Here is a 17,544-nt window from a genome sequence, read left to right on the forward strand (position 1 = left end):
CCTTTCTTGAATGAGCCAACCATCTCCCCGGCAACAAGGCAGGCCTAGAAAATAACAAGTGCTTTCCTTTCTGTTTTATGTTTCCTACCTCTCAAGAAATGCCCTGCCCTTTCTTTGTCTCCACCGCTCAGAAACATGAATGATGGTAACTGAAATGCACCTCGTGGAGGGACGAAAAGGGAGGTGTGTGAGAAACATGGCTTTGGTTTTAATGGAAAAGAGTGACAGATCTTTACACCTTAGCGAAGGGCAGGCTGAAGTATTTGTCCGGCACTGCTACAGTGATGAACCCAGCAGACCCAGTAGAGCAGGAACGATTATATGCATGCTGTGGCTATTGCATGCAGCAAGCAAGCAGACTTCAGCTGCAGCTGGACATCCAGTCAAATGCTGACACCAGGCAAAACCGGGGTGGCTAATGCCCCCCTTATTCCATTTTCCCTTTTCTCCCACTCCACCCTGCTCCTCTACAAAGCAGCCCTAAGTTACACTTCACTGTGGTGAAGTTCCATCACTTACAACAGACCAGCAAGGGTTGGCTGTATCCTCACTGCAGTGGCAGAAACCCAGGAATCCTGCGTCTGTCCCCCAGATCACCCCATTAGCTACCAGGCAGCAAATGGAGGCTTCCTACCAGCACAGCGGTGCCTGATTAACCTCGCCTGCCCTGCCCAAAGTTATTAGCAGCTTTTTTGCATTTCTCAGAGAGCTTGGGTTAGGGACACGCAGTAGGAGCCAGCTGGTCTAAACAGATAGCTGCCTGAAATGAAGTAAAATCCACAAATAACTTGAGCTGACAAGTAGAAAAAGCCAGTTACGCAGGAGCAGGTCTTAGGAAAGAGAGCTGCTCCCACACACTGCTCCTTTCCAGCGACTGGAAGGCAGCAGGTGACGGCGGCTGCGTCCCTGGTCCTGCCACTGCCTTTGGCACGTGCAGAGGGGACGGGGCGGGAGGCACGGGGTTTCCGCATGCACCCGGCTCTTCAGACGCAGGTTGAGACGCAGCTCCAATGCACGTGGCCCCCTTTGCCAGCCGCCTCGGGTGGGCTGTTCAATTACACTAAACAGATTTTTTTTTAATATTACTAGCCAGTATTTTAAAATGTTCCAGGTACATCTTTGTTTAGCTCATAGTTCAGGAGTTTCACGCTGTATACAGCATAAGGTCGGGACAGACACATTTTGCTACAAAGCCTGAAAGGAAAAAATTGCCTATTGAAGTTTTTTAACACTTTAGCAGCTTTTTAGTTTTCCCTTTCATAGTTGAAGCACAGACATTTCCAGACTCCCACTGGGAAAAAAGCCCAATTTAAAGGTCACCGCCTGCCACCTCTTGGACCCCAAGTGCTGGACTGTGACCCTGCCACCTCAGACACTTGTATCTGAGCCACGCAACTGATATTGGGATTCTCTGTTGAGTAATTTCCAAACAATTTCAGCCTGTTTCTGTCTGGTTTATGCTAATAGGAACACCCTGTACAGCTGTTTTCATACCAGCCTGCACAGGGTGGTGTGCTTGCCTAGGCAGGCTCATTGCTGCCCAGGACCACTCTGAGCTGTGGACACCCCCAGATGCCCCCAGCCTGCCTGCAGCTCTGGCATTTTGCCCGAATGGGATTGTAGGTGCTGCATTTCCAAGCGGCTTCTGAAGCCAGCATTGACCCACCGAGGAAGAGACTTTACACTTCTTCTGGTTGAAACTTCTGAAGGCGGATTTCAGAACTGGCTCTTCAAATGGAGAGAGGAAAATCCATCACTTCCCTGCTCTTCCTGCTTGATCAGATCCAAACGCTTGTACTGACTTCTAGATTCCTGGCTTTAAATCTCCATTCCCATTTGCTCCGCCTGGCTACACCGAAAGGGAATCAGTGAGGAGCTTGCTTTATTAATACATTTGCACTTTAGAGAACTGTTTAATCCAGAGTCTACGTGTTACGGCCCGACCCCTTCCTGCCTGTTAATCTGATTATAAAGGTAAGGGCTGAGTAGTGCCCTACGGGCCAGCTGGAGGGTCTTGAGTAGCCAGGTGAGAGCAAGCCTCTGCCCCTCTTCCTTCACGTAACCCCTTTGTCTCGGCTAGTCAGGGATCCAGACCTAGGGCAGCGATGGCCCTGGAGATGAGGAACAGCCACAGATGCTGCTCCTCTCCCGCAGCCGGCTCCTCTCTCCTCACTGACTGCTCCTTTTTCACCTGTCCTCTTGCAACACGTAAAGGATTTGTGACTTTGCACTTGCACAGCTTTTCTGGAGTTTCAGACTGACGTTCCAGGCTGTGCGTGGTGATAACGGGCCATGAGCTAGCAGGATGTGCTCCTGCCTCCCTGCTCTGAAGGGTACGAGACAGGGACCTAGGTGCTGCCCGCAGACCATGAACCTTTAGTAAGCCAGGCACAGCTACAAGCAAACCCGCTCACCTGAACAAGGAGCACGTATAAAACTGAAATCTTACACGTAGACTCTTTTGTTCTTAACCTGGGGACAAGTCCTTATCAGCAGAGAGGGTCAGCGAGACCTGGAGCATCTGCTTTTTGTGATTTATTTTGTCTTTTCAGCTCACATTTCCTGCATTAATCTTGCTTTGACTGACAAAAACTAAGGGGTTTAGTCTGGACTCTTCCCCCAGCCTTTTGCTTCTACTAGACTAAATACTGGAGGTATAATTATGGGCAGAAGAAAAACGAGAACAGTGTGAGAGGATTTGGTTATTTTACCTCGGTAACAAAAGCACAAATCATCTCATTTGCATTTATTAAGTAGGGGAGAGGTTTTTTTTGCTCTTAACATTGTCAGGGTGACATTTGGATGGGGTACAGGGGCAGATGCATCTCCCATGAAGTGGGGGTGGGGGAATCTGGAATATCCAAGCAGGCCCTGGGGAAAACCTGTCCTGTCCTGGGTCCGTGCCCCCTCCTTCCCTGCTGCTGAATCAGGCTCGAGCTGCCACAGCCCAATCTCCCCTTCCCGACCTCTCTTCTCTTGGGGGCTTAAGTGATGAGTAGGGGAAAATCCCCCACTAAAAGATTTGCATTGGAAACCCTTGGCTGAGGAATGACTTTTAAAATAGAAAAGCTTTGCTTGAAAAGGGATGAACCATGTAGCATAATACTCAACAAATCGCCTGTTTAATGGCCTCTCTTTATAGCAGCTGTGCATTAATAACAAAAGAGGGGGAGCAGAAGCCACACGCTTCTCTGTAAGATTAAAATAAATACTATTTCATACTAATACCAGCAACTTTCTGTGGAGGTTGACTAAGAGAAAAGAGCAAGTGGAGGACCATGGCCTGAGAGACTAGGTTTCTTTCCCTTTTGTCTTCTGCTGGATGAAGGAATATTACTCCCATCTACAAAGGGAGAAGATACTCTGAATCAGACCTCCCAGACTGTTGTTTGGTTCATACTGGCTTGTTGCAATCTTGTCTGTACACAGTCAGCATGACACCATTATAAGACAGGAATAATTCCTCCAGGACTACATACCTTAGGGGAAACTAGGCTGGGGAGAACTTAATCTAACTTGCTTTTTACTTTGCAAGGCATAACTCAGGATCCCTACTGCCATAAAGCATAACTTGAAACAAGAGTGGTTCACACTAGACATAAGGAGAAACCTTTTCATCATGAGGACAGTACAGCAGTGGACCGGGTTGCCCACAGAGGCTGTGCAGCCTCCATCCTTGGAGGATTTGGGACCCGACTGGATAAAGCCTTGAGCAACCTCAGAGCCAACCTTGCTTGAGCATGAGATTGGGCTAGACGCCACCTGAGTTCCTTTCCCGCCTGAGTTATCATATGATCCTGGGAACATTTGGAATCTTTTCCATAGGAATATGAACGGACATGACGTTTTGTGCAGCCCAGTACTCCCATCTCTCATTCCTGGCAGTTCTGGTAACAGCTCTCCCCCTCCACATCCTGTACTTTGCCAAGCCTGGCACTAAAGCAGTGCTGAATTCCCCTCCTTGAATTAGGACTTCAAGCATTAAAAAAAATAAATTTACATGTTAAATCTGTCTGCCACAGACTATTTATCAGACAAGGAGAAAGATTTGTTTCTGTTTTCCTGGGCATAGGTTTTTAGCTGAGACAAGATACGTTGCCTAGCTGAGAGCTGAGTCACCAAGTAATCAACAGATTAATGTATTCAGTTCGAAAGCCATCAGCATCAGTTCTCGGCAAGCTCACAAGAACTCCATTACGGTATCATCTCTATGTTTAGGATGGAAATGTCTCCAGGATATAGAGTTCCTGTGGGAAAAATCCCTACATGCAAAGAAATCAAAATACCCCTTTGTGGCTGGGAGAAATAAGGTACCTCTTCATACAGTAATACCACAGCAGGATTTTGGCATCCTTTCTAGTGAATGCTTTTATTATCACCCCTCAGGGTGATAATAAGGAGTTTGGGGTATGTTGTACATCTGCCATTTGATAGGTACCTAAAAATAGTAATGATAAACTCAGTGGCATGTAGGACTTTGCCCTTACCAGGTCTTTAATCTGAAATTATTTTATTTCCAGTGAAACCAAGTAGTTTTACCTTCTCTGGGATGGGACCATGCAAAAAGGGTGGTCTTTACTTCTCTAGGGCTCTGACTTGCTCCATGTGGGTTTGGTCTGAGCCAGAAATGCAAAAAGGAAAGGCAGAGGCTGGCAGGGGCACCTCACAGAGGAGCCACTGTTTAAAAATAGGGAGCTGGTTAAAGTACCAACAGAGTAGCAACTGTAAAAGGACAGGCTGGCCTAGGTGTGTGGCATGAGAAGGCTGCCAGACATCACATAGTAATTCTGATAAGACACGTGCTAATGCTGCTGCCTAAGACCTTGTCCATACGAACCTCACTGAAGTAATACATCCTCTTGTGGCAAGTGAAATTGCTGTTTGGGCTCACTTGAATGGGGGATGTGTGAGTAAAAGCCAGTCAAGCCCCTGCAAAAGTCAAGTTGATCCTAAAAGCTTTCCTATATTAGCAGGCTGGTGGAAGGGATTTCAACAGCAGCAAGACTTCTCCCCAAGACATTTCTCATTGCAGCCTGTGTATCCAGCACATGCACAGTAGACATGACACACGTTCTCACTGTTTCCCCAAGTCTGTCAGTACCTCTGTCTAGGCTGTCCCTAGATAATAGAACTTTTTTTGTACTGGCCTGGCTAGTGCCAGGGCATGAGACTGAGGCTGTTGTGACACAGAGGTCCCCAGGGCTACACTTCCTAGCGTAGGTGTACAAATGGCATGTCGTATGCAATTGTGCCTATGACTCTGTTGCACGAACTGCACGTGCTATAGGCATACAATGGTGATGTAAATCTTCCCTCCTCCCTCCTTTTCTCTCCAAGGTATTCAGATTGTGCAAATGTCTCCCGTTTGTGCTCTGGAGCCTCCAGGTGCTCAGCTCTCTGTACCCAAGCAGTGGTGATTTTAACTTACCCGTCGTTCCTTATCACCGTATTCGATACCCAAGGTATCCATGGCACGTACAATAGCTGCCAGTGACTGTATAGTGTTGCTGTAGACCACTGGCTTGTACTGCTTCACGTCTTCTCCAGAGAAGCCATCCTCATGGATGATCCTGAAGAAAATGCAAAGGACAAAAACCTCTTGAGAATGTAATTTCAATGGGGGAGACATTTCAAAGAGAGCTGTGCTCTTTTGAAGAGCACATCTGCTAGCTTGATTCATTTAATTTAGTCAGCATTTCTTTTTAAACCATTCTGGTTGTTCACCAGTAGTGTGTCTGAGCCCAGTGCCTGGAATTAGCATCCCTTTTGCTCTCTCTCAAGGAGGTTTTGTGCAGGGTTGGCGCATGTGGTACCTCCCTCCCAACTGAACCGCAAACCCCCGAGCCTGGAGAGCCTCGTGTTTGCATGCTGCTTACCGGTCACAGAGGGGAGGTTTCCAGGTCCTACATTACCTTTCCTGTCAAGGTCTATGGAAATATGTTCAATGCTTACAATGACCATCAGATCAGATCTTAACCACTGAAACAAGTGATAGAAAACCCTAGTTCTTGTCTCGTCCTTTTCATAGTAACTCTTGGGGTGCCTTACAAAAGCAACCAGAGTCAGAGTACCCCTGTAAGCATGGGGACACAGGCATGGATAGGGGAATTGACTTAGTTGTGTAGCACTTAAAGTATTTACAACCCTTCACACATCCTCCCTCCTTCCCTCTCCTTTCAAAACAGCGTTGGGTTTTTTGCGCCTCAAGGCATGTTACGTTATCCCTTCCCGAAGCAACATGGGAATGAGATCCACAGTCCTATCAGCTCTGTGTGCTGGATGCTCTGTGCATTAGTCTCTATTAAACTCTGCAAAAGGAACTATTTGATGGAGCGAGTTCTTGCAGTCCCTTGCTCAGGTCAGAAGACTGACCCCTATAATTTCTTCATCTCTAAGTAACTCAAGAACTAAGTCTGGGTGTGTCTAGAAAACAGCTGGGATTTGCAGAGCTAATTGTGTTTGACAATAATTCTTCCCAGTGAAGACATAAGTTATGATCCTGTCTCTTAAATATTGGCAGAGAGGATGATCCGCTTAGCTGAAATGAAGTCCTTGCTTGCTCATCCTCAGATCTCACTGGACAACAGAGTCCTTCAGTAACAGACCTGGTGACTGATAAAAACTAGCATCCTGTCTATAACAGGATTTTTGTTTCCTTTTTTTTCTAAATCAGATACGCACAAACCAAGGTCCCAACCAGTGCTGGCTTGCCCCCGGGGAGAGGGAGTGCTAGCGGGGATCACAGTGAGCTTGCAATAGATATATTGCTGCGATGGCAATGGAGAACGGGGCTGGATGCCAGCCCCGTATTATTAACAGATGACTACATGAAGAACAAGGCCGATAGAAACATGCTGACAAAGACACAGATCTACTTCCCATGATGTGAAGCTCACAGAAAAGTTTTCTAACACAAGCAGCCGACTCTGCCCTCCCCATCACCAACCTTCGCTCACTCATCAGTGAAGAACTGAGCTCCTGGGAGGAGCTGCTCCAACACCCTCCAAGTCCTGGAAAAATAGGACTACAAGCAAAGACAGCCCAAGACAGGAAGTAGTTCAAATTAATTGGTTTTCAGGAAATCTTTAAGCTACTGATCCGAGGAACTGGGCAGAGCCCCCTGCTCGGGCACCCCAGCTCCAGGAAGGGGGAATGGGGCTGGCGTGCTAGAAACACCACGAGGGGCTGCTGGTTTGTCTCACCTAGGCTGAGAAGAGCAAGGGTGGATGAAAACCTTTCTGACTTAGTTAATCCAGACCTCGCAATTTGTCAAAATTTTTGCTGTAGCTAGTTTTGGTTATGATGAAGAGTTATGGGCAATAGCAGACCTCATACTCTGTAGCTTTTCTTTTGTGCGAATCCAGTGCTTGCGCCAAGGGTTGGAGTAGCAACAGTTGAGTAACGGGGAAGGAGGAGGGCCAGCAGAGCCATGTGTGTTGGCACTGGATCTCATGGATCATTTACTGTTACTCAGACAAGTTGCTGAACTTCTGGGAAATGTGTTCTTTGTCAAAAGTTGCAGTCAAACCTGAAGAGTTACGGCTAGCACAAAGCACAAGGATCTCCATCCATCCTGTTTGAATTCAAGGGAGACTGTACAGCACCAGTTCCTCCCAGCTATGAGCATGACAGCGAGAAGCTCGGCAGAGCAGGGGTCCTGTGGGAAGGAGGCAGGCAGGCAGGTGGTTAGCAAAAGTGTCACCAGAAATAATTCATTCTTTCTGGTTGGTTGGCCCGGGGTTGGATTTTGGGGCAGGGGGGACTAAATGTTGGTCTGGGGGCAACTAGGAGAAGGAAACATAAGAGGGGGATAAGAAAGGGGCAAGAAGAGGATGGGCACGAGGGGCAGCGTAAGGACCGCAAAGAGGATGCAGCTGAAATTTGTTTGGTCCAGCTGTTGACCGTGCTGGTGGAGATCAGAGCGGTGCCCTCACCTCGGGCTGGCTTTGTTTCTGCCTTTCACTGACAGGCATCAGCTAGGGACTTGATATGGCAAACAGAGGGCTGAACAGCTGTGTAGGGAAAGAGGTGAGCTTTGGTCTTCTTCAGAGTTTAAACCGTCTCTGGCCTTGCGCCATGAAGTTGTGGCCTGACATTTTCACTTCTAAATACTCAGTGTTTCTAAATATTCTAAGCCAGTAAGCTCCCTATCAAGTAGCAGAACTCCTTGTGCTGAAGGGGCAGAATTAAGCAATGGAGAGTGGCTCTGGGATCCCTCAGTGAACATACTGCTGACTGGGCAACACACTGACACTGTTCAAAGCACAGACATAAAAGCGTTACTTTTAAAGGGGGCAGAAAAGAACGTGGGGAAAAAACACCCCAATTGTTCTTCTGTGAAATCTCTCCGGGAAGGCAGCCACGGCAACTGAAAGCAGCACTGCAGATGCCAGTATTGAAGTTTTGCAGTAGGAAGTACCTACGGATTAATCAATCACGCAGTTAGCACATTACCTAATATTTGAGCGAGCAAATCCCCACTGACTAGTGCCGTTCCAAAGCCTGCTAGGACACCGTGAACTGGTTTATTGTCCTATATGCTTTTAGCAAATATTTCTCCTCTTGCTTGCCTTGGCAATCTGATGGCTGAACTCCCGTGGCAGCTTTTTCCATAGTCCTTTGGAAATGTTGGTGCTGCCGCTCACCTGTCTGAGATACACCTTTCTTCTTGCCTGCTATTGTGCTTTACGGCCTAGAGGACATCTAAAGCTCCAACAGCCCTCTTGGGAGGTATATTGTTATGGGGGATGGCTTGAGCCAGCTTGTGTGCCGCAGGACACAAGAAGCAGTGGGGTTTGGATACTGTAGTGAGCTGTGACCATTAAAAATGCACACTGTGTAGGAACTAATAGAAGTGAGCAGTGCTTCAAGACTGGGAAATCTTTAAAGGTTCAGGCAGGGTGGGCTACTCCTTAAGCAACCCGAAAATTAATGGGAACAGAGGGTTTTCAGCAGCAAAAATGTGAATCCTCTGTTTTCTAAATGGCTTGTCTTTTTTCCTGTGTCTGAAATACAAAGGAAACTGCTGCAGGCAGGTTCCTCTTTGCCACACCAGACCCGGTTCTCTCCAAGGCCAAGGAAGAAAAGGGATTTAAGAGGATCCTCGGGGGCTGTGGAGGGGGGAGACAATGCTGTAATTTTTCAAAGCAATTCTGAGCAATTAAAAAGCCATTTCATTCACCAAGTGACTAATGAAACACCGTGCTCCGAATGGAATGGTGAGAGACAACTGAAGCAACCAGATTGTCTAACTACCTATTAATGCCTGTTCCCTATCCCTCAGCTGCTAACAGCAAAACCCATACGTTTGCATGTTACGTTGTCATACTCATTTTAGAATGGCATTAACAGGCAGGTATTTGCTAGGGAAAATGGTTCCACTGCAAATCAGATCTTCTGCCATCCCCTGACAAGTCATTAATCCTGAAGAAGTGCCCAGTGCTTCAATGATTATTGCTTAATTACAAAATAAATGAAATACTTGGAAACAGGGGGTGCATTCTGCGTGGCAGCTTGCTTTGGCTTCCGTTCAGCAAAGCACTTACATGCCTTCAGCCTTTCACTACAAAACGAATGTATTAAAAAGGCAAAGCCAAAGATAATTTTGCCGTATGTCCCTGCTGACACGCACTGCCCCAGTGGTTGTGAAATGGCAGCTTTGAACAAAGCACACAACAGCTCTAGCACAGCAGGGCTCGATCTCAGTCTGGGCTGATCCAAGCAAGGAGCCAGTTTGCCTCGGTCACTCCTGGGAGGAATACTTGTCCATCTATCCTGAAAACCTCCTGGGAAAGCTATCCTGGCACTTTCCTTCCAGCCCTTCCAACCTAAGCCAGGTTTAGCGAATGCAATGACTCTTCCCTACACCTTCTCCAACTGGGTCCTCCTCTGTCTTGAGGCACAGTGCCCCAGACGCGACCCAGTCCTCATTTCTCTAACCTGCCAAGATCATTTTAAGCTGTGAAGTTTATCCTCCAATGTGCTGAAGTACCTCTCCCAGTTCCACGTCACTACCAGGTATAATTATGTATTTTTATCCATTTTTCAATGATGAAAATTTTGAAGGAAATCGACCCAGACCCCTGCAGAGTCCTGGATGAGAGAGTCCTCTGCTCTGACCATGAGCCACCAGTAACTGTATTCTTTGGGAGTGAGGTGTGCTACTCATCCATTTTGGTGTAAGATCTGAAGTAGTTTTAGCTAGACTGTTTTTCCAGGTCACTTTATGAAAGTTAAGTGGGACTGTGTCAAACCCTTCCCAAAATCTAGATATGGCACCAACTACTTCTCTCCTACTTCGGCCGAGAAATCAAATGAGATTAGTTTAACATGCCTCATTTTTGTATAATCCATGCTGGATGTCACTCATCTCCCTTTTTATCTCTTAGGTGCTTGCAAATTGTTTGATTGATAGTTCAATTCTATTGAAAGCTTCTAGAAGTTGACTGGTCTATAATTCTTACTCCTCTTTTCTCCCTCTATATTTAGAGATAGACACCATGTTTACATTTTTTCCCCGTCTTCTGGTACCTCACCTACCCTCCAAGAGCTCTCAAGGAGAAGTGTTTGTCTTTCTGAGATGGCGCCAGCAGAGCCTGTAAGTATGTGGTAAGAAGTTCCTTAAACACAGATGGTCTGAAGACATTTAATCTTACAAAACTTGCCCTTCTTGTGCCAGAGGGAGAGAGATGGCAGCGCTCAGCATTGGAGCCTGTTGTGGACACCCCTTGTGCCCCTCTTCCTTCCAGCGCTCGGTATCCTCCATCCCTTTCACAGCTCTGCATGCAGGTTCTCCTTTTATCACTGGCACAGCCCTGCCTCATCTCCTGCACTTTGTCATCACTCCAAAAGCTCGAGCCAATGCCTCTGGAATGTTTCCTGCTAAATTCAGGGAACTTTGTGTGGCTTCAAACTGTCTGCATCACTGTAAAAGACATACGTAGAGACTTCCAATTGCCTATCAGAGAAAATAAATCCCATACTGTTTCTGTTTTACCTAAGGTGATTTACTTTCAATCAGCAAGATGTTTCCAGCTGAATGAAGTTTCCCCATATCGATGCACATCCCTAAAATCACAGTGATTTGCTTGAATAAAGCCAGGCGAGAAATCACCAGGAGGTTATTACGCTCAAAGCGTATTGCAAGCAAGTACCTTGCAAATGAATGGTCCGGTTCCTATAAGAGCAGTCCTCGCTCCTCACCTTCATCTGGACAAATTAAGGTACTTGGAGGTCATTGCACAGCTTTCGTACAGAGCCTTGTGCCACAGCGATGGCTTTCACCCCCCAGGGCTTTAGGACTGGTTTTGACTGGCAGTGGTACCCTGCGTCGCACCCGCAGCTCCGCTTCAGCCTGGATGGTTGTGTGCTCCTCTGCAGCATTTCCTCCCAGGGCAGGGAAGCACAGGTCTCCCAAGTGCTTTGTGTGAGGAGCTCCCGAAGTCCACATGGACAACGTGGGCAGCCAATGCAAAGAGCGTGAGATGCTACAGGGTCTAAAGTGCTGCTTGCAACTGCAGGAGATACTGGGGCCATAGCAGAAGGGAGGTGGCGTGAAAGGGACAACTGAGCGTTTGCCCACCGACGCATTTTTTGCTCGGGCTGTTGAAAGCCCCATTCATATGTATATGTTTAGGGTATAGACTGATCCAAGGCAGATTTTACATGAAGAATTTTGGAACAAACACACATACGAATCTATTTTTGCTCAGCAAACTTTTCTGATTTTTTTTTTTCCTCCCTTCTTCCCCTCTTCTTACAAAAATAATCTTTTCTGTTTCATACCAGAATCAAGCAGGTTATTCTGGTGAGGCTGGGCACAGCTTGAGTCAAGAGAAAAAAACCCTAATTGTGAAGAAAACTCTGTAAGCTTTGTTTGCAAATGGGGAAAAATAATAATGCAAAAATCTGACTTTAATATGTAGGGAAAGGAAGGGGTTGATCAAATGTTGATGGAAAATCTCCTGCTAGAGGTAATCAGCTACTTTTAAAATTTATTTTTATCTTGATATGAGGTTAAAAAGTTTGTTTACAGGGGAGTTATGAAGCTAAATTCCAGTGATTCTCTTCTCATTTAATAGCCTGAAATGCGATTAAAACCTCCTGGATTATGTTAAACTAAATCAACGCAGATGCCCATGACCTTGTGTTTCAAAGACTGCAAAGGCACAGTTCAGACCTCCGTGACAGGGTGCAAATCTCTCAAAACTCTCATTCTTCTTCCCCTCCGGCTGTGCTTGAATGACACGTTGTACATCCTATTCCCGCAAGAAATTCTCCGAGATGGAGATAAGATGACTGTTTGCCTACATGCCTGCTTTTTTGAAAAGAAAAACAGCTTCCTTAGTCAGGGTCATCTAAAAAATGCAAATGGAGCTCATTTTAAACAGCGTAATTTTTTCAACCTGGATTTTTAACACCAGTCCAAGAAATACTGATGGAGCCCTCTGATAGACTCCCAGCCGGGGAAAATCTTTCTGGAGGAAATACCTTTGGGTCACTCAAAACTGAATTCTTACCACCAAAGTATTTCTTGCATGCAAAGACATTATTCTAATCAGCTGGTTCATGTTAAAAAATAAGCAAATCCATCAGGCGATTGAAATGTTGCCAAAATCTATGGCCCTGGAAATGGTCGAGCTTATTCAAATCAATTGCAAAAGTTTCATGGACCTCTACAGGGCAGAAGAATTCTTGCTCTTCTAAGGCAGCTAAATTTGTGCCTAATATCAATGCCTGTAAGTAAGTCTGATGCCTTCATGAGGTCTAGTTAAAGCTAGGCATGTGCTTCTGCTCCTTAACTGCTGGTCAGAAGGCTAGAAAATGGTGGTATAAGAAACTCTCTCATGTCTACTCAGAATGGATGTTGCTACCATCTTATTTTTGCCTGTAGATGAGCAGCTATTGAGCTAACGATGATTAGCTCCTATACATGTAGGGGCCAGATACTGCATCTTCCCCAAAACCTTTGGTTTCAGCTTGTTTTCAGGTATATATATGCATACATAAATATATGCAGAATACTCTTCATTTCCAGTTTAATACCGATGAAAACCAGAAACAAGTGCACTAAAGAAAACTCCCAATGTGGTGCTGTGTCCCTGTAGTCCTGTGGCTTTTTGGAAGCAGCTCTTAGTCTTTTCTTAATTATTATTATTTTTTAATTGAGTTCTACATCAATGCTTAATTTTGGCTTTGGGCTGTCTTGAGGGGTGATCCCCACTTTGGTAGCAGGCTGTAGTTAGGAGGAGAGGTGATTTCCTGGACTGCTTGCTCAGTTCCCTGCCATGTGTCCTTCATTGGACTGGAGGCTTGGCTCAGGTTTTGTACTCTGCATTTGGGATGCACCGACGACCCTTCCCATCTTGGCTCTGTGAGGACTGTTTCAGCATTTACATTTTCTAACAGGAAGCAGTGGAGTGAAATACTCTGTTTTTAAGTGTGTGTGTAAAACAAGTTTAAGAGCATAAAGAGTCTACTGCATTCTGAAAGTAATTAATTACTGTTGATAAATGAAAGACAACAGTAGAGATATTTCAAAAGAAGGCAAGGTGGAGCAGGCGGAGCAAAGCCAGCTACTGTGCTAGTACTCCACCCAACCTCCATAGGGACATAGTCATCCTTTGAAATTTAACACCACACAGTCAGGAAAATGAAGCATCCCATGGCTTACCCATGAGAATAAATCTTACCCACACCAAGCCTAACTGTGCACAGAATCAACCGTACCAATGGTTTTACCCACCTGAGACACCCTAATAATAGTTTTTTTCCTGCGGAGACCACTGGTCACTGGTGTCCAGAGGAGTCCCAGTAGCTGAACGCCCTACGCTGCTCCCAAGTGCTAATGAAAATATAAATGAGCTCCTCATTTATAGGGAGCCACTGGTTCCTACAAAGGTCAGGCTGCATGCTGGCTGGTGGAGGTACACTGATACACACACGCTGAGGACCCAACCTCGAGTGCTGGCTCAGTACCAAAACCAAACCTCAGACCCTTCCCCTAAAGCACAGAGATAGGGGATGCTGGGGTAGAGGTACAGTCAGGGGGAAAAAAAAATCCATCACACTTGCTGATACAGAAGCAATACAATAGACCCTCATTCTTGCTGCCCCAAAGCAGTTTCTTACGCTCCCAAAAGCCAAATCTGCCCAGATGGGAAGCAAAAGGCACAAGCAGGGACGGAGGCAGAGGCTGCCCCAGACTCCCACATCCCATCCCAAGCAGGGAGCGGCACAGGCTCGCGTTTTATAAGATGTCAGGCCACCGGCATAGTTCGGTTTTACTAAAATTTGCAGTTGTGTAACTTTGATAACGTGCCCTCTCCTGGGGCCTTTAATATTAAGATCAAATATTGAATACCCTACATGCACCTAATTAGCTTTAATATGCATCCTGCTCGGCTCAGTAAGAACAGCAAAGAAACACAGTCAAAAACAATTAGATCAGGATTTTTTTCGATTAAAAAAAGACAGCTGGACTACACAGATTCCTGCAGCAGCATTTGCATTAGATGAGATTGCATTTTTCTGTGGAAAAAGCCTCGGAGCCAAAAGGGTTTCAAATAGCACCAGTGGAGGCTGACAGCTGCATTCTTCTTTGTGCGTTCCCAAATAATAATTCAGTGAAGGAAAAAGGGTTCCTGCTCCGAGTGACTTATCTTCTGATCCCATGCAATGTGCTACATAGTCAATCTACTTTGTCCACGCTCTGCCTGAGACCAATGAGATCCCTCGGGGAAAAAAAATCCACCGGGCCAGTGATGACCCACATGAGAGAATTCTCATTAATTCCTTGGTAATGTTACATAAGGTCATTTTGTTGAATTAAAATTATTGGGATTAATCCTCTTAAATGTTCTCTTAGATGCAAGGGAGATCCAACTGCAGCTGGATCATCCCACAGCTGGTTCTAGAAAGTCAAAACAGTGTTTTAAAGCCCTGTAATGGTTTTGTTAAATTCATCCCCTGAACAAGGACACAAAGCAGCTTTTTATGGCTTTTTTAGATCACTTACAACTTCTGTAAGCTGTCATTAACTATCATCAAAGCCTGAAAAATGAGGCAAATGGGTTCAATGTCAGTTTTACTGCCCAAACCTAAATAATATTTTTGGTTTCCCATCTGCCTCATCTGAAGTGTTTTGACAGCTGGAAGGTGACTCTGCCTTTCAAAACCTTTTCAGATGTTGCTCTCCGTAAGCAAATATTCTGTGGACAATAGAGGAAACAAGGGACATACACTGCCTCTTCATCACCCTGTGCATTTCATCCTCACAATCAAGTACCACCACCAAATCCCACAATAAGAATAGAGCAACCTTGTGTATTTTACCCAGATATTAAGGGTCAGTGCATGACTCTCTCAGTGTATCAAAACAAGATTTGGTAGGATGTACCTGGTTCCTAGCCCTCATGTGACAAACCCAGGTTCCAAAGTCCCCCATCCTACTGAAATCCATTGGGATTCAGAGTTAATTCCCCTGTCTCTAGAGATGATCTTTGCACAGTTGACGTATTTTTCTGTGTGTCCTAGCTGTAGTAGCGCTCATTAGGAATCGTGTGCTGTCATGAAAACACTCAACTAAAATAAAAAGATGCTTTAAAGCAGCTTTGCTTTTTTGGGATATCAAATCTAGCAGCAACTGTCTTTCTGAAGCAATAATTGATGTGTTTGATTAGCTCTGGTAGCAGATGGGGTTTTTTTCAGTACTTTTGATGTTTTAACATGTTAAGCTGAGAAGGAATCAACTCTGGAAAGAGCGATTATGCCATTCCTCGTGTCCTGTCCATCTTCCCTGGCATGATTACAGCTTAGGGGCTCCATCTCCGAGCAGTGTGCTTGCCCCAAGCCCCTGGGTGTGCTGCCAAGCTGACATTAGCCTCCACTAATCTCAGCTCAGAGATCTTTGAGTCATGGTGTTCCCAGTTCTGCAATGTGCTGCCTTTCCGTTAGAGGATATAATCAAGTACCACACCCCACAGATCACAGTCCAAGGGAGAGTATCTGGCTGCTGGGAAAAAATCCCTGAAGACTGCAGTGGATCCTCCATCGATGGAAAATTTTGCTAACAAAATGGGGAGGTCTGGTGTAGATGTGATAAAAGTCCTAGGCAGAGAAACAGCAGTTCGGCCTCTGTTGCTCCTGCTGCTGCAGGCAGCATAAAACCAAACCTTGCCTGCCTAACTGTGATATTTCTTGCAGTGGGGCTGCAAAGCTTCTGCTGTCTGTACCTACTGGGGCCTCACGGAAGTCTTGCCTACAGCTGAAACACGACTTGGATGGAACAGAGGTAGAGCCCTCTCCAAGCAGGAGGTAGTGGAAGCTTGCTTCGGGCCCCTGTGTTCAGTAACGCCTGGCCATAGGTCTGAACTCTTGCAGCCTGGCTGCTCAGGTCTGCTCGCTGCGTTGAGGCTTTCCAAGCTGAAGACTTTGAGCTGAAACGTGGCAGATACGGTATTTTAGGATTCCGCCCACACTGTTAATAAAGTTTCGCAGCAGGAAGGAGGTATGTTGCACTTGTGATTAATTACATGCATTTGGATATATTTAAATCATAACTTGCACACTTGTACTCAGAGAACAGGTTATCTGAAGGGAAGACAAATGCACAGCTTTTCCCTGACACCTGCCACAAGGATTCAGTCAAATAACGTTAACCTTTCAGGGATTCTCAAATGCGGCTGATGTTTAGAAAACACCAGTGGGGGGACAAGACCTTGACTGGTCTAACTCGGCACACGCATCCAGAGAGAGGTACCGTATCCGTGGCAGTGGGGGAAGGCCCTGCCTCAGCCCCAAGTCTCCCACCTACAAGTGCCCCGAGAAGGACGAAGGAACAATTTTTGCACAGCGTTTCCCCAAGCTCTTCAGCCAAGGTATTCCAACGCAATACTGTTTGAAAAAGGATTTGAAGACCTCGGGCATCCTCAGTGTCTTGTGGCATTTCCTGGCACAGAGGGCACCAAGGGCTCTGCTCGGGGGTCCCGCTGTCTGTTTCTCTGTGCCCTCATCTCTCTGAGCTGGGACAGCCAGTCAGTGCCTCTCCGTGAGGCTGCTGGGGCACTGGGTGGAACTGGGAGGCAGTGTGCTCCCAAATATTCCCATGCCTGTACAGAGTAGTGGAAGAATACAAACATACGCCACAGCGAATGCACCCACTGCCAAAAGGCCACAAATAATTATTTGTCCTTGCTCTGCAGAGCGAGCTGGGGCTTTGTAACCAGATCCAAGAACTATCCCGTGACCTCTCGGTGGCAGCAGGAGAGAAGGACATGGCTCTAACGAGGAGAGTTCCTCTACGATCAGTGGACCAAGGACTGCCTGCTGGCAGAAAGCAGAGGAGCTCCCCTGCATCCCTGGGTGACTCCACCAACCTGACGGGATCCTTAGGGTGCCCTTGTCCCCCAGGCATACCGAGGGCTAGAGGCAGCCTCTCCCATGCTCGCTGGGTGAGGCACTGGTCCCTTGATGTCAGCTTTTGGCACAGCAGCTCCTGCCAGTGGAGAAGGAAGCGATCAAGAATCGAGTGTCTGGGGTACCCTG

At 46.4% G+C, this 17,544-nt stretch overlaps 1 protein-coding gene across 2 annotated transcripts in view; it reads right to left on the reverse strand.

Moving 5' to 3' along the window:
• Positions 1–17,544, reverse strand: part of GNAO1 (G protein subunit alpha o1) — a 146,768-nt gene that overhangs the window by 90,245 nt on the left and 38,979 nt on the right. For both annotated transcript variants that reach the window (XM_049804385.1, XM_049804386.1), the window contains exon 3: positions 5,429–5,570. In XM_049804385.1, the coding sequence (XP_049660342.1) occupies positions 5,429–5,570 (142 nt within the window). The remainder of the gene's footprint in view (positions 1–5,428; positions 5,571–17,544) is intronic.

The sequence above is a fragment of the Accipiter gentilis genome, chromosome 7 (genome assembly GCF_929443795.1).
Source record: "Accipiter gentilis chromosome 7, bAccGen1.1, whole genome shotgun sequence".
Classification (NCBI taxonomy): domain Eukaryota; kingdom Metazoa; phylum Chordata; class Aves; order Accipitriformes; family Accipitridae; genus Astur; species Astur gentilis.